Raw genomic sequence first — 26,851 nt, 5'->3', positions numbered from 1 at the left:
CTAGGATTTTTTGTATTCTTTAGAGGCTTCACAAACTATAATGCAGTCAGCCAGATGTTTAACAGGCTTTTCTGTTAGCCTTGTTGGCTACTTATTCAGACTTACAGACCTATTCATTATTTTCGCATTTAGTATGTTTTGATATCACATGCTGATTCAACAAGCCGGTTGGTTCGCTTGGTCACATGCAGTCAGGCATTGAGTGATATGTTACGTCCAGGCCATGGTTCGGGGCGTAATACCTCCTCTTTTATAATAACAAACCCAGAATTGATGTTCCCCCCCAGAACCTGATTCCCACTTGTTCCTCCTGCGAATTAGGCCCATTTTCCAAGCAAAACAACATGATAGTAATAATAGCAGCAATAAACAATAAATAGGGCCCCTTTGACCTATTTTCCCCCTTTTAGCATCATTGAAAAGAATAAGCAAGCGGTACAAGCAAAAATAAGTTTAGTAACATTATCTCGGGGCCACTCAGGCAACACATCGGTAGAGTTAGGAGGAACAAATAAAAGGAAGGGTTGCATAAAATAGAGTAATTTACCCAAAAAAGATTAATCATAATAAAACAGTGGTCTTAGCAACACAAAAGTGTGATAATTAAACAACCAAAAGTACCAATGCCATTAGTAAAAGATCATAACAATGTAACAACTTGTGGAGGATAAGGAGATGGGAGTGGAGAATAGGATAGGAAGAAGACTAAGGAGCAAGAGCCTTGAGGAGGCGATCAACCCGTTCATTAGCAGTTCCTTAATCTTCGCCGCAACTTTTCATTTTCAAACCTTAATTTAGCATTGGTAGCTATCGCCTCCTTAATGAGACCAAGTCCGTGTGTCTTCGTAACCATTTAGGCTCACAGGAGAGCATGTTCGGCCTGAAGCCTTTGAATCTGTTCAGTGGCTTTTTCTTCTACTTCAATCAAACTAGAGATGGTGGAACTGCTGCCAACGCTACCCTTCTTTGGTACACACTCACATTCTTCTAAGGTGTCCATGGTGATCATCTGTTTATGAGATCTAATGGTGGATTTTCCAGTTTGGACTTTAAAGTACAGTCAGCCAGATGTTTAACAGTCTTTTCTGTTAGCCTTGTTGGCTACTTATTCAGACTTACAGACCTATTCATTATTTTCGCATTTAGTATGTTTAGATATCACATGCTGATTCAACAAGCCGGTTGGTTTGCTTGGTCACATGCAGTCAGGCATTGAGTGATATGTTACGTCCAGGCCATGGTTCGGGGCGTGATACCTCCTCTTTTATAATGACAAACCCAGAATTGATGTTCCCTCTAAGAACCTGATTCCCACTTGTTCCTCCTGCGAATTAGGCCCATCTTCCAAGCAAAACAACATGATAGTAATAATAGCAGCAATAAACAATAAATAGGGCCCCTTTGACCTATTTTTCCCCTTTTAGCATCATTGAAAAGAATAAGCAAGTGGTACAAGCAAAAATAAGTTTAGTAACATTATCTCGGGGCCACTCAGGCAACACATCAGTAGAGTCAGGAGGAACAAATAAAAGGAAGGGTTGCATAAAATAGAGTAATTTACCCAAAAAAGATTAATCATAATAAAACAGTAGTCTTAGCAACACAAAAGTATGATAATTAAATAACCAAAAGTACCAATGCCATTAGCAAAATATCATAACAATGTAACAACTTGTGGAGGATAAGGAGATGGGAGTGGAGAATAGGATAGGAAGAAGACTAAGGAGCAAGAGCCTTGAGGAGGCAATCAACCCGTTCATTAGCAGTTCCTTAATCTTCGCCGTAACTTTTCATTTTCAAACCTTAATTTAGCATTGGTAGCTATCGCCTCCTTAATGAGACCAACTACGTGTGTCTTCGTAACCATTTAGGCTCACAGGAGAGCATGTTCGGCCTGAAGCCTTTGAATCTGTTCAGTGGCTTTTTCTTCTACTTCAATCAAACTAAAGATGGTGGAGCTGCTGCCAATGCTACCCTTCTTTGGCACACATTCACATTCTTCTAAGGTGTCCATGGTAATCATCTGTTTATGAGATACAATGGTGGCTTTTCCAATTTGGACTTTAAAGTACTCAACCCATATGGAAGACCATCCTTGCCTTCTCTTGCATTGACAACCTTTATGATATGCTCTATCATGATAGCTGGCAAGCTGAGGCAATCGAAGGTTGCTAATGCCTCAAGAACCAGGTCCACAACTAAGGCAGTTGATCTTCTCTCAGCCCGTGGGAACAACACTTTATTGACCAGCTCAAATAGGAGTTTATACTTGGACTTGAGTTCCTTCTTAAAGAGCCTTGCTCCATAAGTAGTTCTTTCCCTTTTGACAATCATTTCCTCGAAGGCATGTAAAGCCTCTCCTTCTACTATTTTTATCTGAGCCATTGGGACATCAAGAATCTCACCCAGCTTGTCTTCATCCATTTTAAAACATGTGTCATTCACTGACATAGCTAAGGTATTATCATCAGTGTTGCACAAATTTGCATAGAACCCTGCTACTTCTGCTTCAAACACACTAGGGGTAGGTTGAAAAAAGAGATAATTCCATTGTTGAAATTCAACAATTTCAAAAAGTTCCTTCATTTCATGTTGCTCACCAATGGCAGAGTCAAAACCTTGCCTAGCAACACCTTTTGAGCCCTTAGATTTTCCTGCCTCGCCAACTCATAGGATTTGACTCTTTGTCTCTTGGAGGAACCAGGTTCCTTACTCATAATGCCCTTTCTTTTCTGAGGAGGTCGATACACATTCTTCTTCACTTTACCCTGTTCCTTGTTAGCAACCGCTATAGCCTTGTCAATAGTTATCTTTGCCTTTCCCTTTTATATTCTTTATGGAGTTCTTTTCAGCACATGAATCTGCTTTCTCATCTTCATTGATGAGCCTGCTTGTGACCACCGTCCTCCTTTTCTTCACAAAACTCTTTTCTTTACTAGCTTTTAGAGCAGAGTTGAATTGACCCTCTTTCTTTTACCTTGTAATTGGTTTCTTACCCTCTGTTTGGATGGTTGTTTCCCGTGGTTCATTAATATACAGTATGGTGTTGTATTGTATTGTACGGTAATAATGAATACAATGTTTGGATAGACTGTATCGTTTGTTGTGGTTTAATAACATTTGTATTATTTGGTTTGACTATATGATATTATATAATAACTTGTAAGTTTACTAAAATACCCTTAACTCTTAATTAGAAATAATTTATATATATTAATAAAACTCAGGTAAAGAATAAAATATGAACTTTAAAAAATAAGTAGGTAGTGGGCGGGGGAGGGGTGGGTGGTGTGAGGTGGATGATTGTGAGATAAGAGTGGGGATAGTGGGGGTGAGTGGTTGTGGGGATGGGATTAGGTGGTGGTGAGGGGTAGTAGGTAGGGGTGGTGGAGGGGTGGGTAGTGTGGGATGAGGGTGGGGGTGAGTTATTGTGGGGTGGGGTTGGGCGGTGGTGAGGGGTAGTGGGTGGTGGGCGTGGGTGGCAGAGGAGTGGGGTAGTTGGGGGTGGGGGTGGGTGGTAGGGCGGGAGTGGGGTTGGGGTAAGTGGCAGGGGGTGAATGGTAGGGCGGGGGTGGGATTGGGGTGAGTGCATGGGTGGGTGGGGGTGAGTGGTAGCATGGGGCAGGGGTGGGGGTAGGGGTGAGTGGTGGGGTGGGGGTAGGGTGGATAGTGGAGAGTGGAGGGTATAATGGAGAAATGAAATACGTAACCACGAAAAAATCACCAAATCCGTGGTTTCAAACATTGGGACTTTTCATGGTTATTTAACCATGGAATGAACCACGGGTTTACAACACCATACCACATAATTTTAAGAATAATGAAAACAAACATGGTTTCCTAGAAAACTATACATTAATGAAGCACGGGAAACCACCATCCAAACAGGGGGTTAAAAGCAATGTGTTTCCTTTTGGTGACAACACCCTGTATCACAGCACCAGAAGTTTCAAACACTGAACTTATGACAAAATCATCATCAGAAACAACTTCCTGGGGATGACTAGTGGAACCAGGTTCCGGGATAGGAAAATGATCTCTCAGGGGCACTACAATTGTAGACATAGCTAAGGGGTTTACTTCATCATCCAAATGTGCCCTTGAGGACCCTGGTGTCTCATCCTGGATAGGAGAAGTCCTGAGGATAGAGAACTTAGACTCTTGGTGGTAGAGAAACCAGGTCTCTCATTCAAATCGCCCCTTTCTTGCCCATTTTTCAATTCCCCCTGAATCCTTGCACGACCTCTCTCAGCCTGTGATACATCGTGGATTTTTTTATGCTTTCTACATCCGCTATATATGTTTTTTAGGAGTCATTTCAAGTATTTTTCTCTATTTTTATTATGTTTTAGTATGTTGTCAAGTTTTCTGAGTCGAGGGCATAAAAGGAACAAAATGGCAAAAAAGGAGAAAAAACAATCAAAATTTGCACTCGAGATGTGGCACCGCAAGTTGGACTTGCGGTCGCATATTGTAAAAAAAATTTACAGAGAGGTTACCAAAATATAGCAAGATGCGAAGAAAATGCGGCACCGCAAACTTTGTTATGCGATTGCATATTCCAACTCTGAGCAACCAGTGAGTCAAGAAAAATACACAAGTATGCGGTGTACTTGCGACACCGCAAATTCAACATGCAGTCGCATCCCGAGCACAACCAAGGCTGACGATGCGATTGCAAACTCCTATTGCGACCGGGTACTCTCGTTGCATGTTGTCATTTAGGCCATTTTTGTATTTTTGTTTTGTTTTCCCTCTATAAATACTAATGCCTAGGTTTTTGTTCATCATTTTGATTTATTAAAAGGTACGACTTAATTGAGAGTCAATGTGTTCCTGGTAAATTGGATAACGGGAAAATGCATTTGTGAAATGACAATTAGTTGATAGAATCCATGTCTCAACCTTGAGATTGATGATACTCTTTTATGATGCTTATAAGTTTTCATGTGAAAATCCTGCAGATAGATTTTATATCCGTCACATGAAATAAGTTAAGTAAAAGTACAAAGGATTAAATTAGTCAATGAATTAAATTGTCAGTAATTTAATTTATTTGATTTGTAGTTGTAATCTTAACATAGAGAGTTAAATAAGTTTTAATAAAAGATTTTGAAATTGAACAGAGGAGTGCAATTGCAGTTTTTAGTGGAATAAATTGTAATTTATTGTGGTAGAATTAATTCATTCGTATTCCGAATTAATACCATAATTGGAAGCCACATTATTAAATTTGTGGTCCCTGCTGTGCTTGAATATTTCTAGAACAAGGAAAATAAAAGGAAAAATAATACAATCAAGCCTTTCTATAAGGACAACGTTTGTCCAGAAATTTCATGGCTGCTATAGTGAGGTGTTGTTGTGCATTTATACTGGCATTCGATATTTAGATCTCATTTAGCTGTTATAAATAAAAGTACGCAAACAATTAACTTTTGTACTTTTTATGTTATAAACGAAAACAATATACTAGTAAATTTTAAACTCTCAATTGATTTTCATATCTCATAAATTAAAAATTGAAAATACAAATAAATTACTACTAAATTCATAACTAGTTGTACCACACAGATAAGGAATTAAAATATATACAAAATACGCATTTTATTAATTGAGAATTTAAATATTTTAAGTTTGACATAAGAACTCTATAATTGTAGGATGTTTCGTAAACTCTAGTCTCTTAGTGATAATATAACGCTTCAACTGATAAAAAATTTTGTCCAAACTTTCAGCAAAAGGAAATTCAATGGCTTTCCCTTGAAGGTCGTCTAAGTGCTTAACATTTGACTCTTCTATCTCCAAGTAGCAGTAGGTTAAGGCTCTTCATCGACACTTTTGTTGTCACATAATATATTTCTTACAAAATATTATTACATGCTATTTAAGTATGACTGTTAATTTTACAAAGAGTGTACCGCTATAACGGATGTCATTACTGTTATAGGCAGAATGCTATTATAGAGAAGTAAAATATAACATGAAAAATCAATTTTGAAGAAAATCAGGTCGTTATAGTGAAATGTTGTTATAACTAATTACAATTATAGAAAGGTTTGACTATATCCTTGATGGGCAAGGAAAGTGCCACATATTTTTGGCTAGGGTTTTACCCTAAAAGTGTGTATATATAAACAAGGCCATTTAGCCCTAAGTGATATTCATTCTCTAGTTGTAATACTTGCCGCTTAAGTATTTCGTTCACAGAAATTCAGGATACACAGCAGAAGATCGCAGACCTAGAGAGCACGGCTGTTGTTGAAGACTTGTCTAATAGCTTCAAAAGGTTAGTATTCCATCTCGTGTTTGATTATGTTTATCTGAGTTTGATCTTAGTTGTTTACTTCCGCTGCATATATGGTTGTTATCCATCATCTACGAGAAAATAAATTAAAGTTATACCAGGATCAACAATATTTCCTCGATCACCAGAGGTCGCAAAAGCTGTTGGATCAATAGGCAAAATTTACCCTTTGATGATTATGCTCTACAGTTACACAGTCTAATGACTCCTGCAAAAGTGGAGAAAAGAAACATCTTAATAACATCTTAATCTAGAACAAAAAAGTTTATCATATGGTAATTAAAAATAATACATACTTTGATGGAAAAAGGGGAATATAGATCATGTTCGGATTCAAAATCTCACCAAGACCTAGTATATCTCCACCATTGCTCTCTCATTCCAAACAATGTGAAAACACTTTCGGAGAAACTCCATATGAAGAAAGTTGAGATATTGCTGAAAGACTCAATTGACCAAATCTGAAAATTCCATAAAATTCCTCCGTCCAACTGAAAGTTGAGATTTCGAATCAAGATATTAGCTTTTTTTGAGAAGCAAATACATGCACTGGGGTTAAAAGATATCAGCATAGGAAAAAACAGAAAATAAAAGAATAAGTCACGTAGACATAGAACTGTGAAAGAACTAAACGTACTTTAGAATACAAAATGTCTGAAGCATTATGTCAACTAATTTTTCCACACAGGCAAAAATATTTTGTCAAATGATATCTTCAAGTAGAAATACTAAAGCGTGTATGAGACAACTCAACTTTACTCACTTTCCCTACAAACAAACAAACAAACAAAAAAAATTAATGAAGTGTTTTTGCATATCAACTCACCGTTGAAGCATCACATTACCCTTTGACTGAGTGGATCATAATGCCTAGTTACAAATGATTCAACTTGATGTTTAGGTCAAGAATGGTTGCTGACTAAATCAAAATCTTGATTAGTAAAAACTTGAAATATACTGATTATCCCTTACTTCTTTATGTTTTAGAGAACGATAATGGTCAATAACCTCTACATCATATACCAAGTGCATCTCATGCGTTGTTTGTGCATCTCGTGTGCTTCACGTGCATACCGTGCGTCACACGTGCATCTCATGCCAATTAGTAAAAATATTTTTAAATCACATGTATATTTTAATAATATATATCTTAAAAAGCACTCTCTCAACACATAGCTATGGAACCACACTATACAAGATAATTACCAAGTTAGTTGTCGATATTCTATATTGAAAGACAAACTGACTTTGAAAAATGGTGCCCCATCCTAACCTCATTTTTGTTTCGTAGTCTTTCAAGATTTATACAATGCAAATGTTGCCCAGTAAAAATAAGAAATGCCTATTGAAATTGTTCATTGACAGATGAGTATGTTGCAGAAAATCTGTGAAAAAGAGTAGTAACAAAACTATTCAGTTATTTCAAGAATACTATTAACACCTGGGTGCACATTAGTATTCACAACACATTATGGGGCAATCAAGTTCAACAAATGGGCCCAGATAAATGTAAACTGTATCTAAAGGTAAGAACTCTAGGCTTTCTGCCTAACATCTTACAGTTGCACCGCTAGCCTGGTGAAAAAACTGAAACAAGAGAGGTAATCATACAACAAAATCACGATTGAGACCAAGCAATCCCTTATTCTTGATAATTTAATTTATAGAAAGAAAAAAAAATTCAAGTGCAGGTAATGTCCTAATATACCTAAGTTATTCCTAAAATGTACATCCTTGGAGATACTGACAAATCAGAACAGCATTTTGCAGTTCAAGCATTTTCTAGCAGCCTTTTGTATAATCCTAGTTTTGTGATGGTCTTTCTTATAGCTGTAAATAATGAAACGAGTGTCCTCCTCTGTGAAACTTAATTATTTATGGGTTGAAAATGTCTTATATATTTTCTGATAGTTTATTGTTGGCACTCACATAACTTTCTCTTATTGCTCAAGTCTTGTTCTTAAAGATAGATTATTGTCTACGACTTGGCTCAGCAAAGAATTGAATTGGCAGATCATGATTGTAACATATTTTAGATTTGATTCTTGACATTGCTATTATCACCATACTATCTTGTTGCTTAGAGAATATATACACACTAGCAATTCTCTATCAACAGAAAATTCTAATGTTATTCACTTACTAAATACGTTTATTGTAGGTTCATCACTGGTAAATGTGTCAGTAAACTCTGGCAAGGCTGGAGCAGTGCGCCCTTGGATCAGTTATATTCTAGAGCCAATGCTCTTCTTTTACTTACATTGGAGCTGATCAGCAGAAAACTTATGCACCATATGTTACAACAAGAAAAGCCCTTAACCAGAGGAGCTCATGATGTATATAGAAGCATCAGTTAGTGGAGTGGATGTAGTCTTAAGTTAAACCTTTTGTAGGATTATACATACTTGTGGGGTGATTGTGAACTTAACCTTGTATTCTTTTTAAGGATTCATGATATGAAAATTCTTGTCAGATTGTAACTTAAGCAAACATGTCCAACGCAAGTATACCTTTGAGGACTCGTTTTTACTTGCCCACTAGATAAAATTAAAATTGTTGTGAATAAATAAATTTGACCAGATTTTGAGGCTGTCCGACCCTTTTACACAATTACTGATTTTATTTGTAATCATACGATTAGCGCAAAGGAGGAGAATCTAGTTCTCCTCTGTGGGTTCCCAAACTTACCCAGGAAAGCATCCGGAGTAAGCACATCCGATCACCATTGAATCATCACATTACCATCGATTAGAGTGAATTATGATGCCTAGTTACAAATGATTCAGCTTGATGTTTAGGTGAAAAATGCTTTGCTATTCAAAATCTTGATTAACAAAAATTTGAAATATACTAATTATCTCTTACTTCTTCATGTTTTGGAGAAAGACGATAGTCAATAATATTTACAGTATATATCAAATGCATCTAGTGTGCCGCACATATATCTCGTGCTCGGTTTGTGCATTCCATGTACATTAGTAAAAACAAAACAAAACAAAAAATTAAAATCACATATATTTTAAAAAAATATCTACCTTACTATGATGAATTGAAAAGATTAACTAGCTCATTGTGTTATCATTATCTTCGTTTTTTTTTTCAACCATCAAATTTAATTATTTTAAATAGTAACTTCGGTGAATTTTGAGAATGTTTGATTTCGTACGAGGTTAAAGCATATGATAACTATACCGACAATTATACATCAAATAAATAAATTCTCCCATAAGAGATCAGTATGTAGGTCATTTTCTTCCACGAGATGTCCAGCGCTACCATAGAGGAAAGAGATTGCTAAAAAGAATTTCTTCTTCCGTTACATTTATGTGATATCGTTTGAATTCAAGAATCAAATCTTTTAGTCTTTACCGTAGATTCATATATGGCATCTTTAAAATTTTAAATAAAATTCATATATTTGGAAACTACATAAAAAGTACTATAAGTCACAATAATTGACAATTCAAAATGTTTAAAGGGAATATTAAAAAATGCGTAAGAAAAAAACTTATTTAGATGATATGTGATAGTTCTATCGAATTCAAATAGTGAACCCGCATCGTTAGCTTGGAAGGCTAGGGGTTATAGTCGATATCGATTCATTATTTTCAACGTCTCCAATTCAAAACCGAACATGAAATTTTTGTTTCATTCGGCTCCTGTATGGATAAGTTAATTTATAGATCTAAGATGTGAACAAAACTAGAAGAAGAAAGAAAAAAAAAAGAATTCTACCCATAATTTCTGGACTTATAAATTATCAACTACATTTGCCTCAGTTGAAAGTAAAAAATGAAAGTCTATAATAAGAAAAACACTATATCTTCTGCTTTCATAGCCTATTTTTTTTTCTTTGTGGTAATGACGATATTTAATTCATTAAACAAAAAAATTAAGAATCATTACGTACATAGCCCGGTAAATTTGATCTTTCTAAAAGAAGCCTTTCTTGTTAGAAAATTATGGAGACCGTTTCAATTATGATATACATGACGTTACAAATTAAGATAGCAAAATTTATGCAATTCTAGTGTAGGTTTGGGCCTATGCTGAATTGTCACTAGTATATATTTACCCAGAAAATGATCAAATTGATCATTAATCTATGTGAGTTGGACTATTTTAGTCCTTCATATATATCACGTAGTCGAAATGATCTTTAATGTATGAAAAAGTGATCATTTTAGTCCTCCATATCAGTGTTTTAAAAGGCGTTTTCGGGGCGAGCCTCGATGCGAGGCGTACCTAAATTGCCCCGAGGCTATGGTGGGGGGCGAAAGTATCGAAAGGCGTACGCCCAGCAATTCGGGGCGTACGCCTGGGCGTTTGGGGCGTACGCCCATAAATTTTTTCAAAGTAAAACGAAATTTGTTAAATAAGTCCTTAGTATAATGCCCAAATTCTCAAAAGTCAACATGTAATTACTCAAATGTTTTAAAAAGGAACTGAAACATTAAATTTAAAAGTCAAGGCTTTTTTTTATTGCTAGAATGCCTAATACTTTGTTCATATTGCTATATATATCACTTATTTATAGTTTTCTTCATTTTTTACGCTATTTCACCTATTTAAAAGTATTGATTATAATTATATCATTTTATAAAATACTAAAAATTAAAACCCCATGAGGCTTACGCCCCGTGCCTCGGGGCTTACGCCTCACTGAGGCAGACGTAAAACGCCCCGCCTTACGCCTTCGCCTTTTAAAACACTGCTCCATATATATTACATGATCGAAATAATCCTTAATGTATGAAAAAATGATCATTGTGGTCCTTCATATATACCACATAACCGAAATAGTCATTAACATATGAAAAATATAATCATATTAAAAGTAATGGTGCAAGCAAAAAACATGTTAAGTTTAACTAGCAACTCAAATTTGTTGTATAAAAACATAAAAAATGGAAGTGAAACCTTTCAACCATAACCAAATTAAATTAAATCTTATAAGACGAGAAGAAAGATTTACTTTTGCTACTTTTAATGAAAATCATTGTATCAATAATCAACGTATGTTTTGTCTTTGGAACCATAATTCAATTGTGTCTGCTACTGTAACGAAAACTATGTTATAAAGAAAGCAAGAAAATTTATGCTTCATTATTGCAAATGCACACGGTGGTGGCGGGACGGTGGTGGCGGGACGGAGAGGATAACTTTTGCTTCCCTTACATGAGTTGTTGATTAAACTTAACATATCCTTTTAGTTACTCTTAAAGTTTAAAACTAAAATTATCATTTTTTTTTCATACATTAAATACTATTTCAGTTACTAAATATTTACAAAGGAATATATATATATATATATATGAAGGATCAATATGATCATTTTATTCATACATTAAAGACTATTTTAATTACTAAATATTTACAAAGGACTAAATAATCAATTTTTTAATAAATGAAGGACTATTTAGACTACACGATGGACTAAAATAGTTCAACCCTCGTAAATTAAAGACTTTTTAATTACGTAATATTAATAAAAGACTAAAATAATTACTTTTTTCATATATTAAAGACCATTTAAACCACATGTAGGACTAAAATAATCCAACCATCATATATTACATTAAAGACTATTCCAGATTACGTGATATTAATAAGGATTACAATATTCATTTTCATAAATTAAGGACCATTTATACTAGGTGGAGAACTAATAAACATCAACCGCCATAAAATATTCATTTTCATAATCGCTTATTTCATAAGCACCGTTTAAACAGCTAAACTTCTTTCTTCTCTCTCTATATATATATATTTACATCTGCCGGTTTTGCCTTCACTTTCCAACTCATTCATTCTTTCTTTGTCAATTCCAATAATGGCTGACAGTTCTTCTAGCACCACCGCCGCTTCACCAAACCCACCAAAGGAAACCAAAAGTTGGGCAGACCAAGCTGATGAGATCGATCAAGCCGAGGAGCAATCTAATGAAGAGGAAGAAGAAGTCAAAATTGGATCTCTACAAATAGATGAGTCCAAAACAGTCAATTCAACTCTCACTGAACCTGAAGATTTAGCCATAGAAGCCGTAACGCTTTTTCCCTCACTCTAATCTTTTTGCCTAATTAGCTGATTTTGTTATATACTTGTAGCTAAATTGGGGACTACACTGTATGTGTTATTGTTGTTTGTAGCTAAATTAGGGACTACACTGAATATGATGTTGTTGTTGTTTGTAGCTAAATTAGGGTTTTTAATCAATGAATTATAGGTTACGTCTTGTACAAATCAGCCAAGAGATTTGAGCCCTAATTTTTTTTTTTTAATAAGCTGATTTTGTTGTACTTATAGATAAGTTAGGGTTTAATGAACTGATTTTGTTATACTTGTAGGTAAATTAGGGTTCAATAAGCTGATTTGGTTGTACTTGTAGCTAAGTTAGGGTTTAATGAACTGATTTTGTTATACTTGTAGGTAAATTAGGGTTCAATAAGCTGATTTGGTTGTACTTGTAGCTAAGTTAGGGTTTAATAAGCTGATGTTGTTATATACTTGTAGCTAAAATTAGGGATTTATAAGCTGATTTTGTTATACTTGTAGCTAAATTAGGGTTTAAAATCAAGGGAAAATTATGCTCTATGTCTATTATTGAAAATATTTGCTCCAGGTAGCCCATACTGTGTATAAACACCTGATTTAGTCCATATTTGCGTGTAAACACCTTTTAGCTAAATTAGGATTTTTAATCAATGAATTTATAGGTTACATCTTGTACAAATCAGCCAAGAGATTTGAGCCCTGTTTTTTTTTTTTTTTAATAAGCTGATTTTGTTATATACTTGTAGTTCAATTAGGGTTTAATCAAAGGGAAAATTACAAGAGTTTTATTAATAAAAAGTACCGAGAAGATACACAAAAGTACAAAAACACCTATCCCTACAATAAGATCTAGTTATGGAGTTCCCAAGTGAATCCAAAAAATCCATTTACTGATCCATATTGTCTAGCAGATTCCTCTCACACCAGAAAAACAGATTTTGAAGACACAAGTTCTTGATTCTAGAAATATGGTGCTTCTTGTATAATGTTTGTGTAACGTTGTATATCGCGTGTTATGCACTGTTGTAGGTGTAATATATTATGCTGGGTTGTATATTTTTGTAAAAATCGCTAAGCTGATTTTGTTATGTAGGTTACATCTGGCGACACTCGGTACAAATCAGCGAAGAGATTTGAGGATTTGAACTTATCTCCGGAGCTGTTGAAGGGATTATATGTAGAGATGCAGTTTGAGCGTCCTAGCAAAATTCAAGAGATTAGTTTGCCTATGATTCTTACGCCGCCATACAAGAATCTAATTGCTCAGGCTCATAATGGTTCTGGTAAAACTACTTGCTTTGTGCTTGGGATGTTGAGTCGAATTGATCCAAAACTTGCTGCCCCTCAAGCTCTCTGTATTTGTCCAACCAGAGAATTGGCTATTCAGGTCTGATATAAATGCTAGAGTAGTACCTTTTTTGTTGTTCTTAATTTTGGTGTTCTGAATAATGGTGGTGTAATGGTTTCCATATTGCGCGCACACCTAGATCTTTTTACTGGTAAAGAATTACCTGCCCACTAAGGCTTAGGCAAATGGAAAGAAATCAAGTTGCCCTTTTTGTTGGCAATCTCCCTAGCCTAACTTCATTGACCTAGGCACATCTTTGGGTGCAATAATAATGTTGGCATTGGAGAATTAATCTTTATTGCAGGATCAATTACTTCAATTTTTAATGCATCAAATTTTTAGTTGAATAGAAAGTGTTTTGCAACATTGTGTGTGTCAGATTATGCATGTGTTTTAGTTCACTATCTGCTTCACTAGATATCTATTTTTTAAAAGAAAGGTACGCGGTTCACTACGTATCTTTGTTTATATACTTTACCTACATTGCCTTTTTAATGTTTTTACATTTCAAAGAAAAACTTAAGAAGTTTCCTCATCATTCAAGAAACAAAAAAAACTTGAGAAGGTTTGGTTAATGGTGGAAAATGCTGCAGAATATGGAAGTGCTATTGAAGATGGGGAAGTACACTGGGATAACATCAGAGTTAGGTATCCCACCAGATGCTGCCAACTATATGCCCATTTCAAAACGCCCACCTATTACTGCCCAAGTGGTAATTGGCACACCTGGAACCATAAACAAGTGGGTAACGGCAAGGAAACTGGGGATGAGTTGCATGAAAATTCTTGTATTTGATGAAGCGGACCATATGTTGTCAGAGGTAATTGATTCTCTATCCTCACTTCCCGTTGGTTTTTCCCCTTTTGTTGATGTTTATTGTTAGGCATGTATTTTTTAAATTATTTAAATCACTTCTCACGTTGTGTTTGTTGGTCTTGCCTTCGGTTTCTTAGTGGACGGTAGCGTTGAGCGTAATGAGTTAATTATCTAGTTTACAATCTTCATCTTTAGGAATTTTGCTCTAAATGTTAAGAATTTGTGCTTTGTCCTTTTATCAATGTTCAGCATCTGATTGCTTGTTGACGGTTGTTGTTGTTTTTTTTTTTTTTTTTGGGTGTGTGTGTGTGTGCAGAGTGGTTTTCAGGATGATTCCGTAAGAATAATGAAGGCAATCGTTAAAGCCAGCGCTGACTGCCAGGTTGGTTAAAGCTTGGCCTTTGTGCTTTTTAAATTTGAGGTACTTTGCTGCTATGAATTGCTTAGTTTGTAATAATAGTCTGAAAAACTTCAGAGATCACATGCAAAGACGATTCTCGCAGATGGTTGAGCCTTAGAGCGGCATATTGCAGAATCAAAAATCACATTGTAAATATAAAATACTCATCTCAGGTACTATATAAAATAAAAACAAATATAACAAGTAGTAAAAGTTATTTATATTTTCTGTAGTCTCTGGAAGGATAAACTCCTAGAAAAGTGTAGGACGCAAAGTATAAGTGCTAACATGAATAGAATATTTCCCCAGCTAATAGGTTTGTCCTTCATGGAGCGTTTGCCAGGTTCAGTGTTCAAAACTGACCAATTAAGTTTGCTTTGAAGTACAACTGACAACACACATAGCACTAGCAGCTGCAAAACAATAAAGAGAAGCAAGTGGCTTTAATAGTACCAGTTTAAAAAAAGGCATAGCGGCTGCTGCATGTTTCCTCTATATTTATGCATATGGTATAGGGAGTAGGGGTAGAATATCAAGAAATATCTAAATCTTCACCGTTTTCATTTAGTGAGTACTGCGTATAGTCTGATGCTTAAATTAAGGTGCAATTCATGGAGCTGGCTAACACCTGAGTTTATTTTAGGCAAGAAAGGATGGGGATGAGGGCTGCGAATGGGTCGGTGCTGAATTATTGTTTATACATTCTTCCTGATAAGCTCCCCCCATTGGACGATTTTTCAGGAAAAAAATTGATGATGAACTTTTCTTTTTCATCCTCTCAATTTGCAGGTGCTTCTGTTTTCTGCAACGTTTGGGGAAATTGTCAAAGCATTTGTGACAAAAATTGTTAGAGATCTTTTCGTTAAAGATTACAACCAAATGTTTGTGAAGAAAGAAGAACTTTCACTGGAATCAGTGAAGCAATATAAAGTGCAGTGTCCGGATGAACTTTCAAAAGTCGTGGTGATTAAAGACAAAATACTCGAACTGGGACAGAAGGTGGGGCAGACAATCATATTCGTTCGTTCAAGAAACAGTGCAAGTATGTTGCATAAATCATTGGTTGACTATGGCTATGAAGTGACAACAATTCAAGGTGCTCTTAAGCAAGAAGACAGAGACAAAATAATCAAGGAGTTCAAAGAAGGATTGACACTAGTTCTTATATCAACTGATCTTCTTGCTCGTGGGTTTGACCAATCACAGGTAACTTTAGATTTGAGGCTTTCCAGTTGCCAGTCATATATGCTTTACAAATTTGTTTTACAATCGGTCTGTAGGTTAATTTGGTGGTTAATTATGATCTCCCTGTGAGACATGAGAGTCCATCCGAGCCAGATCATGAGGTCTACTTGCATCGGATTGGTAGAGCAGGGCGTTTTGGCCGCAAAGGTAATATGTTGCCACCTTCTTTTTGCATACTTCCCTGCTAGTGTCAAGTCTCACTCTGCTTATTTATCACTCTGTATATCACTTGCATTATTCATATATGTTTTGTTACCATGATAAAATGATATTACAAAGTAGTATTTATTATTAGCAAAAGAGAGTTGCATAGCGTCCGTCATAAAAGTGTAAAGTGTTTGGTGCATTTCTCGAGCATTAAATTCTATATGTGATATATAAGAAGATGAAGAAATGAACGAAATAAACTTGAACACAATAACATATCAATAAATTACCAATGGATGTATATTTAGCCTGAAAGTTCTGAGAACTTTCATCTTGAAAAGGGACTTTAGTCTTAAGAATCAATTGAAAGGTTGTAATATTTTAGGAGCTCATCGCGATGAGATCCCCTTAAGAACACAAAGATATGTAGGGCAAAAGCACTTCAAAATATGTATTCTGAAAATTTCTAGACTGCTTTTGTTAGTATGAAAATTTTCTAGCTTTCAAATTAAAAAGACTCATTTTGTATGTACTTGCGAAGAAAACCCATGGCGACGTGAAGACAAGTATTTAGTCTCTAACAATATATACTTCTTTTTGTCTTTTCTGTTTGAGAATAAAAGTATGTTTGCTAATAGCTCTAGAATTTTCCATTCAAAATTCTAGTGCTTAACATCAGTAGGATCGGAGAGATGAGACAAATGAGTGACACCCTTCGAAGTACAGTGAATAGACCATAACTGACAAGATCTGCACTCTTAGTGACAAGCAAAATAAATGCTGGACTTGCAAGTGTATAAATTGGTGCAAAAGTAAGGTGTTTGCCAGGTGACATGGAAGCAGCATTGGTTCCCTGTAATTGAAGATTATCGGCTATCCATGAAATTAATAAACTTCTTAACGTGATGAACTGCAATAGATCGACATTGCAAAACAAATGCTTTCTCCCACAGTAGCCAATGGCTATGGTGTCTCCTGGCACTGAAAGACTAAGCTTTAGCATCTGAAAGGGAGCGTCAGTAACTTATTTAAATAGAGAGACCACTTGACAAGATAGCAACCTAGTACAGTAGTTTTCTTGTTTCATTAGGGGATGAGGAACAAAATGGATGATGCAATGCGCAAACCCTGCCTAATTGTTATCCGTATGACTTGATATGTATTTGTTGCCTGTAGGAAAATAAATCAAGAGAGAACAGATAAGATGGAGGCTTATGAAATAAGTGACAAATTTGTGCTAATTCCTTTCATGATGTAGTATGCCTGAAATGAGCTATATATAAATGTTATGTAGTTTATGCAATGTGGTGTAATATGACTTCCCTCTTGTGTGGAACAGGTGCCGTATTCAACTTGCTGTGCGGTGACCGAGACAACATGATAATGTCAAAGATTGAGAACCATTTCAACCATCAAGTGACTGAGGCATGTATCTGCTGTTTACATTGCTGCATTTTGTGCTTTGCTTTTGTTTCGGAGGTTTAGGATTGTACCTACATTCTTTTTAGGATTAGGTCATACGTGCATACAGGGTGACTTAGCATATCGTTGCGTATGTTCATGTGTATGGTCTTCTATACTATGGCTGGAAACATAGTAGCATGATTAACTATAAACAGGGTTGGCAATTTGTGGACTGAATTAGTTTAAAGTTTATTACCACCAGTTAATTCAAGAGATAGGAAAAACCCACCTCTTTAGAATTTCTTCACTCTGTGTGGGTTTGTGGGGATTGGTGGGGTGCAAATTCTCACTATAGTAAAAACTATTGTTATACCAGTATGATACAATTCCAAGTGAAATGTTAATACAGATGCAATTCAAGATAAGGATCAGATGAACAAAGCATTCAGCATTATTGGTCGAGTGCAACATTTGTAGTGTATGCTATTCACAGAAAAATAACCTGGCAATTTCTCACAAAAGAAAAGAGAAACTATTTCAGATAAAAGAAGGCATAGTTCCTTTCTGTAAGGAGTTAAAAGAGTATCTTTGTTGATCCGGGTTGGGGTGGGGGGCTGGTGGCCCTATTTTCTTTTTAAATAGAATTGTATATATGATATAACATCGTTGTTATCTGCATATAAACAAGACAGTATAATTAGTACTCTGGTCAAAATAGTGGTCAATCACTATGCTCTTTGTTGTGTATTACAAAAATGCCATTCTGTATTAGTCTTGCCTGATTATTTGGTAATTTAGGATTTGGATTTTAGGATCATTCAATCATATAAGCTGGGTCGCATTTTATAACGACCATGGCTTCTCATGACTTGTAATGAGCCATTGTGTCACAACAACATTCTTATGGCATCGAGTTCAGAGTTATAGAAGAGCTTTCTGAGAAAATATATAGATTACTTATGAGATATGATAGACTTCAGAGATGATTTTTCTTTACAGTAGAATGCCAACATAATTGAGCTTTTAGTGGCGGGGAATTGGTGCATTCTACTTAAATTATATGGTTGTTTTAGTTCAAATTGGTATTATCCATGGGTAACATTAGACTCAAGTTAATTGTTTCATGTTCATTATGCAGATTACCTCATATAAGAGCGATGAGGATTTTGAGAATGCTCTGAAGAAAGCTGGCTTGCTGTAAGCTGAGTAGAATCCGCTGCCTTTGTTAGTTAGCGGGTCTCACAAGGTGGATGCACTCCATTGATCGTATTTTATTGAGGAGTTGCCTCATTAGCCCGACTTTCAAGAACTCCCTTTTTTGACAGTGTACATTTCATTAAAGCGGCATCAGCAATAGACTGTAAATGATGGCTTGTTTATAGTGATTTGGTCTTGTCTGCGTCTGGTTTTTCTTCCTTGTCTTGGTAAATTTCTTTCTATTTTTCTCCTCTACGAATTTATGCATGTAAAACAGAGGACAATGGTTTTGTACTGTTGACACAGAAGAGGACTAGGATGCTCCTGAAAAGCAGAAGTTGCTATTATCATCGTTCTAATTGATTGCTCTCAGGTTCAGTTACCATTTTTAGTGTTATAGCAGCGGATGCTTTTCAGATTGGAATATTGATGATATTGTTATTATTCATTTGAAAGTAGCAAAGAGGTTAGTTTGCTTCTAGATAGAAGTCTTGCGTCTCACACTTTTTGTATTTTTTTTTTGGGAGGTGGGGAGGAGGTTTCCTGTGATGTGTACCTGTCTTTGAAGAAAGAGAGGAAGGGGACTAGTTTAGAATTCTTGTTATACATTTGTTCCAACCTTCTTTTCTAGATTCTTAGCACATTGCTTTAGCTCTAGTCAAATAAAATTCACTTACCCTAGAACCTACTTTTTATTGATATTGATCTAGAATCAGTTACTACTAGATTTTTTTATTTTATTTTTATTAAATTCCTAGCCAGTGAAATGGTTTTTCCAACGAAACTAAGTACTTTTCTTCTTTCTCATTGCTCGGTCTCACACCTTAACTTCTGACTTCAATGATAGGAACAACCTCTGCACAACTACTTTATTTTTGGTATCAACAATTAAGATTTGTTTTTCCCTACTTGCTGCGTTAAAAACTAAATCACAAACTTTTGTACCCATGTGTTAGTATAAGTACTTAAATGATAGCGAAAACAATATAAAAGCAAAGCATATGATATGATAGCGTGGCTAAGGTTCTGAATCTTAAGTAGATATTTTATTTTAAAATGTCACCTTTTTCTCTTTTTCTATTTAAACTCGCACTTGTCTTAGGGTTCATTTTTTTTTTCCGGCCAGATATGTAACAAGCTTAGCAGGATCTCTTATCTTTTCAGTCAGATCCAATATCTTTAAAGAACAAATAAATGAGAGAAATGAAGAATAAACGAGTGCACCCGATAAAAATAATATATACTATCCTCACTCAAAGTGATACTTTTTATTTTTCGAGATTTAAACAATGCGAACTTTGATTAACATTTTGAGATGTATTTTTTCACGAAATTGATATGAGAAAAATTGCAACCTATAGTACTTTTCATGTAGTTTTTAAATATATAAGTTTTAATCTTAAAATTTTGAGTTAATCTAATTCAATTTAACTTCAAAATTTACTCAAATTGACTCTCGAAAAGCGAAATGTGTCACATAAATTGAACGGAGGGAGTAGTAATTTATGTAAATTAACTTTTCTTTTTTTAACATTATTGCAAGGAGAATGATAGAGGCTAGCGAAGTAAGAAGTGTGGATTCTCACCTAAGATTCAATCCAGAAAGGGTTTTAAGTAGGTCATCCAACTTTAAGAATTTATAATCTAACGTTCAGTTTGAGTGTGTCATGTACGAGCTACAATTTGAGATGTAGATGTCTAACAGTAAAGTTTTTTTAATGCTAATCCAGTCTCTATAAAACGTACAACCACAATACATCAGTATCAACCGACCAACAAGTAGGAAACATCCAGAAAGGACAAATCAAAGGGGCGATAGCACCCACTGAAATTCTTGTTACATCAGATATAATACTCTAATATTTATATGCATAATAATTCTTACAACAAACTCTTCCTTTTTGTTCTCATACAGACATCCATCTCCACTATAGCCGCATCTCTATTTTCTTTCCCCGATTTTATTAGTCCCTCCGTCCTAATTTATGTGATATAGTTTGACTGGGCACGAAATTTAAAAATAAAGGAAGACTTTTAAATTTTGTGATCTAAAACAAGCCAAAAATATTTGTATGGTTATAAATCACCTTGTTAAGCGTAAAAGGTAAAATTTAACGTTAAATTATTACCAAATAAGTAAATGAATCATTTTTTTAACAGACTAAAAAAAAATGTGTATCACATAAATTGGGATAGGGGAGTAGTACATTTAAATTCCACTCGTTGCAAATCCACCACATCTTTGGATCCTTCACATCTTCCATGGACCTACTGAAACGTCATGGCCAAGAATATATAATTAAAAGTAATCCCACTTTATTGGAAATATTTTCCAACTATCCCCCGCCTAAAAATGACCTAAAATTTATGGCTAGGATTTCCCTCTTCCTATCTTGATCACTTCTCGTGAGGAATGGTAGGAGTGATCAACAAATTAATTGTTAGATGATACATTGTAGCTTCACATCTGCAGTTCTGGCACTATCTATTTATTTTGATAAATAAATGATAACGCGTGGCTTCATTTTTAAACTTATAAAGGTTCATATTTCAATAATAGAGGATGATATTCTTTTTTTCAAACATCCGTATCTCGATTATGTTGCCCTACTCTGCATATTATTTAAAATATAGAAATTGTTAGAGTGGACTACTAAAAGATAACCACACAAAAAAATTGCTACTATTGAATATTGTTGCATACAAAATATATTCTAAATACTCAGAGGACATTACTAACACTACATGCAAATTAAATAAATCCTTACATTTAAGTTGAACTATTCAACATGTATAGTTTAGTTTATCCATTTTTTTGGGTTTTCTTGTTCGAGAACGCGTTCAGCTTTGTTAGTGACAACATTCTCCAACGGAGGTGGCAAAACCAAAAAAGACAAACTTAAAAGTGTGTTTGGTAGGAAGGAAAATGTTTAATCGCGGAAAATATTTCCTTAGAAATAAGTGATTTTCTTATTTATTTTCAGATGTTTGGTATGTACTTAAGTAAGCAAGAAATATTATTTCAAAAGCATTTATATATAATCGCGAAACACATTGTGGGGTGGGGGGGGGGGGGGGGTATAGTAGAGATAGGGCTATGGGGGGTGGGGGTGGGATGGGGTGTGTTACAGGATTGGAGGAACGCAAGATATATAATGTCACTTATGAAACTTAGTTAATTCCCTACTTCCATTAGCGTATCGATATTTCTAAATTTTTAAGAAACCGATTTATTTTTCTTTTCTATTTATTCCAAATCTTTTTTACCACAAATATGAAAAAATCGGAGAACATTCATAACATTTTTGCCTACCAAACACGCCCTTATTTTTACTAGTTTACTAGTTACTATATCAATTGTTATCTACAAGAAATTAAGGTATCCTCAACTAACATTACTATAAACTAGTTCAACTTTCATTCTTATGTAGATCTTCTCACCTTCTCCTTAAATACAGACACCCCTTACAATATCACAACCAAATTATAGTCTTTCATCACAAATTAAATCATCATGGAAACCACAAAAGAACCTCCAGTGTCAACTGCTTCAACATCTTTTTATGCTCCTCTACTTATCTCCATGATAGGCATATTAGTCTCAGCTTTAGCATTAGTAATATACCACTTGATCTTAACCAAATATTGCCCTATTAGGAGAAATACACAACAAACCATAGACACTAATCTTCTAAGGGCCATCCCCGAGCCTCAATTACCCAAAGGAGTAGACAAAAGAATTTTGGAAAAAATCCCTATCATAGCTTATAATTCAATCCATAAAAAGAGTCTATTTCGTGTAGATCAAAACGAGTGTGCTGTTTGTTTAGGCGAATTGGAGGATCAAGAATTGGTCCGTTTGTTGCCTAATTGCCGGCACGTTTTTCACGTGCCATGTGTCGATAAGTGGTTCGTGGAGCACGCTAGTTGTCCCGTTTGCCGTGCTCCAATAACAGATGCAGAAACACATGTTATGTATTTATTAGATCTACTGTCGGAAATTAATTTAAATGGAGAAAATGGAGTCATCGATCGTGAAAATTGTTCTTCTTCTTCATCACAAGTACAATCTCATGGAATGCTTCGACATTGTGTATCGTTGGTAGTGTCTAAAGAGAGGAGAACAATATCATCATCACAAAGAAGATTATTAGTTGCAGGGTTGAGGAGATCATTGTCTATGGATCACAATTATTACAATAATCACGAAGGTGATTCATCATTATGGAGCAAATCAACCAAATTATTGAGATCTTTGTCACGACTTGGTAGGGGAAAAGGAAGTCAAATTATTCCCTACTGACCTGGTTCAAATCTCATCGGAGGCAAATATACTAATTAAGTGAGTTTTTCCTGATTTGTTTAAGTCATGGTGAATAAAGTTACTCGGTATCTATGCTGATGGAGGTAACATCCTGTGAAATTAGTCAAGGTGCGGGCAAGTTGATCCGGACACCATAATTATATATAAAAAATTATTCATTCTCTCTCAGTTCTTTATCAAATAGTAGCTTTCTGGTGCTAGAAATATGTTCAATAAATTGATGATAGACTAGGAACTGAATTAGTTTTAGATATTTACTCCTTCCCCCCTTGCCCTAGGATTTTCTAGGCTGTCACAAACCAAACTTAATGAATTTTAACATGTCCATCTACAAACTTCGTTGTGTAAAAATTGCATGACCTCTGAATCAGTAGGCTTCCCTAAGTGGATTAATTCTTCATGTATAATATTTCTTTGTTAATGAATATTGGCTCATTGTCTCGTATACACACTTTAACATTTGAAATTGTTGAGGTCATTATATATAACAACCAGTCATATTATGTTTGAGGTAAGATTCCATAAGGGCTAAGACATTGGACGCTGATACTTGCCATATCGGGAAATATTGGCAAATAGCATTTTTAATAGTGCCATCTATTAATTAATATAAGCCACCATTTTAAAAAAAAATTACTAACATTTAGTTCTTTTGATTTAAACTTTTTTTTGGATAAAAATACTTCCAACTAAAATACGGAACAACTCCAGCCAATAGTGCTGCAGTTAGAAGCTTTGGCAAGGAGAACTCGAGCAAAACGTGTTGGAATTCAAAAAGTCCCTATTGGTGAAATTCCAGCACAGTGGGGTTTAGAACTTTTACAAGTGAAACTCTAGCACCATTCGAAAGAGTTCTAATTTGGCACCAGATTTCGCCAAATCGTTGCTGCTCCACGTTGGTTCAGTTTAGAACTTGCCAATAAGCAATTTTCCAATTCCTACGAGTTGATAGCATGGGTAGATTTAGGAATATCATTATGACGTGTTGATATTAGCTTCTTTTTTTAATATAGTGAATTCATGTATGAATGATCATTGTAGCTCGGAAACATGCTTAGAATGAAAGGTAATGTAGCAAGTTTATAATTTCGTAGTAATACTGGCTGGCAAAATCACGAACATTGAGGAATTTGAAAATAGCATAGTAAGTTGAAACTCAAGTAATGATTCATGGGGTTCAAATATCTATTGGAGGTTTAAAACCAAAGAAGGATTTATACGTTCAAAAATTTGAGCTTCAAAACTAAGTACGGATTCAAACCTTTATAAATTGGGAAAAGTATTCAAAACACACTCAAACTATGGCAAAATTGCCATAACACACCTCAACTTTGCGGGGGTCCTATGACCCCCCTGGACTTATTTTTTGTGTATTATTTACGCTTTCAACCGGTGACCTGGACTAGCAAGTGAAGCTACTCTCCTTCAGCGCATAAGAGATGATAAAAACTATATGGACTAGTGTATATTTTCCACATGGCCGTCCAAATAACGTTTTTAATTCCCCAAATCCAATATCAAATCCCCACAAACAGCTAGATCTTGTTCTCTTCTTCCACATTGAGTTCTTCCCCAAATTTTGTGGTAAATTTCTTCTCTTTATGTTTCAATTCTTACCCAAGATTGGATTCTTACAATTTCTTTCCCCAAATTTCTGATTAAAAATTCGGGTTAGCTATGGAAGAAACAAGATTGGATTTGAATAAGCTTTGTATGGACAATGACGATCCAATGTTGAATGCGGAGGTGCGATGCAGTCATGGTGTGTTGCTCCCATTGAAGACTTCCTAGTCCGACAACAATCCCGGAAGAAGATATTGATCTTGCCCCCTACTATGGTTCGAAAAGTGTAAATTTTTTCGATGGAGGGATCTTTCCAAAGTCGATGAAAGATCGAAATACATTATTCCAAAGTTGGTGAACAAAATGAAGGAGATGTACGGAGAATTAGCTTCAAAAGAGAAGAAAATTAAGGAGATGGAAGAAGGATGTGGAAGTTCCGAAATTGCCGAGATGTTGAAAGAGATTGAAATGGAAGAACAATCTGCCTCAAGTGATATGAAAATGAAGGAGATGGAAGAACAATCAAGTGTGATTAATCTGGGCGAAATTGAAAATGCAAAAGAGATAAAATCGAAAAAGAAGGGGATCAACAACTTTAGCTCTAATTTGATTTTCACATTTTGTATATTGTTTTGTTTTGCTAGTTGGATCAGTTGGTTAATGCGAGGAAATGCTTCAACTTGTCATGACCAATTGCCTTAGTGTTTCTTGTATTTTTGAAGTTGAATGGTTTAGCTTTGTGCTTGATGTTAGGTAAGAAGTGCTTGGAAAAATGTCTTTTGTGTTGTGGTTAATGTTAGTTAGGAACTACTTTTCCCTTTTCTTTTGTCTTGTGGTTAATGTATGTTAGGAAATCCTTTCTAGTTTTCTTTTGTTTTGTGTTTTATGTAAGTTCGAAATTGATGAATGAAATCCCTTTAATTTAGAAAGCAAATGTGTTACATGTGCTCCAACATAAACCTTGCTTAAATTGAAAACACGGAGACCAGTCTAATCTATTTCTATGATCTCCTGTTTTTTTTCAACAAGGAAGTGTATCCGGTCCCTAGCAGCGTCACAGGCATTGAAACACAATACATCCCCTGTCCTGAATCCGTTAGCATCTATAAATTCTTTCCATCCTTGATAGAGCCGCGTATGAGCACAAAGTTTGTATTTCATTTTGTACGCACCTCTTTCAGAAATTACAACAGCTTCACGGTCATCGTCTGGGAGAAATTCAAGAATGCTACTTGGAAGGATCTGCGGAAAAAACATGTGATTACTAAAACTAAAATAACAATTGAAAATAACAAATAAATTAGATGAACACTTACGAAATCATCCTTTTTGACGTATGACTTGGTCAATTTTTTCTCAAAATAAGCTACCATTTTCGAATTAAGGCTCATGTTAGAGGCTGCGTAGAATGCTATTTCATAGTATTAGAGTGTGAGTGAAAGCCTATATTTATAATGTGTTTTGCAATAAATTCCCCACTACTTAACCCGCAACCACCTTAGTTGTTGTTGACCACCTTTAAATCCGGTCAAAAGTTTGACCACATTTAGTGAGCAACATTAATTTCGTTCAAAATGCTTGACCAGATTTGGTGAGCAACATTAATGTAGTTCAAATGCCTGACCAGATTTCACTTGGTCCATAAACTGCACTTTAAAAAAGAAACAGCTGCACCAACATAGGTTGCACATTCTGGACATTAAAAATGTGCACCAACAATTTCAAAAAGAAACAGACATTCTGGACATTAAACATGTGCACCAATTAACTGCTGAAAGAGACAGAACTTACTAATAGAAACAGACCTTGGTATATATAAACAATTGCACCAATATAAGTTTGTACAACAGTAGTGCATCACATTCATGATGATGCAACATTCAAGTGCAGTAGCATAGTGTCACAAAACAAGCATCTAAACCATAGCTACTTTAGTTTGTTTATGAACTGCAAAAACTACCAACTGCATTAACTTGTCCTACCAACTACCAATATATTAACACTACTTCCATGGATCTTTTGTCTGCGAGTTCTGGGTTGCTGTCACT

The 26,851-nt window shown here is 35.2% G+C and overlaps 1 protein-coding gene across 1 annotated transcript; it reads left to right on the top strand.

Annotated features, from left to right (window-relative positions):
* Nucleotides 1–12,016: 12,016 nt before the first annotated feature.
* On the top strand, nucleotides 12,017–19,275 carry LOC132606928 (DEAD-box ATP-dependent RNA helicase 38). Its single transcript, XM_060320609.1, has 8 exons — nucleotides 12,017–12,347; nucleotides 13,452–13,745; nucleotides 14,300–14,527; nucleotides 14,840–14,905; nucleotides 15,713–16,129; nucleotides 16,204–16,315; nucleotides 17,655–17,740; nucleotides 18,858–19,275. Exons 1-8 carry the CDS (start codon nucleotides 12,138–12,140, stop codon nucleotides 18,918–18,920), a joined length of 1,476 nt encoding a protein of 491 aa, XP_060176592.1. The 5' UTR covers nucleotides 12,017–12,137; the 3' UTR covers nucleotides 18,921–19,275.
* Nucleotides 19,276–26,851: the final 7,576 nt, after the last annotated feature.

Source organism: Lycium barbarum, chromosome 8 (assembly GCF_019175385.1).
Source record: "Lycium barbarum isolate Lr01 chromosome 8, ASM1917538v2, whole genome shotgun sequence".
Lineage (NCBI taxonomy): Eukaryota > Viridiplantae > Streptophyta > Magnoliopsida > Solanales > Solanaceae > Lycium > Lycium barbarum.
Note: the sequence above shows the minus strand (reverse complement) of the source record. Positions and strands in the feature narration are given on the sequence as shown.

What these genes read in the sequence shown, in the direction of transcription:
- LOC132606928 (XM_060320609.1), top strand. Translation starts at nt 12,138, where the DNA reads ATGGCTGACAGTTCTTCTAGCACCACCGCCGCTTCACCAAACCCACCA. An exon ending in CCAGAGAATTGGCTATTCAG is followed by an intron (nt 13,746 to 14,299) that starts GTCTGATATAAA and finishes AAAATGCTGCAG; the next exon opens with AATATGGAAGTGCTATTGAA. An exon ending in TCAACCATCAAGTGACTGAG is followed by an intron (nt 17,741 to 18,857) that starts GCATGTATCTGC and finishes TTCATTATGCAG; the next exon opens with ATTACCTCATATAAGAGCGA.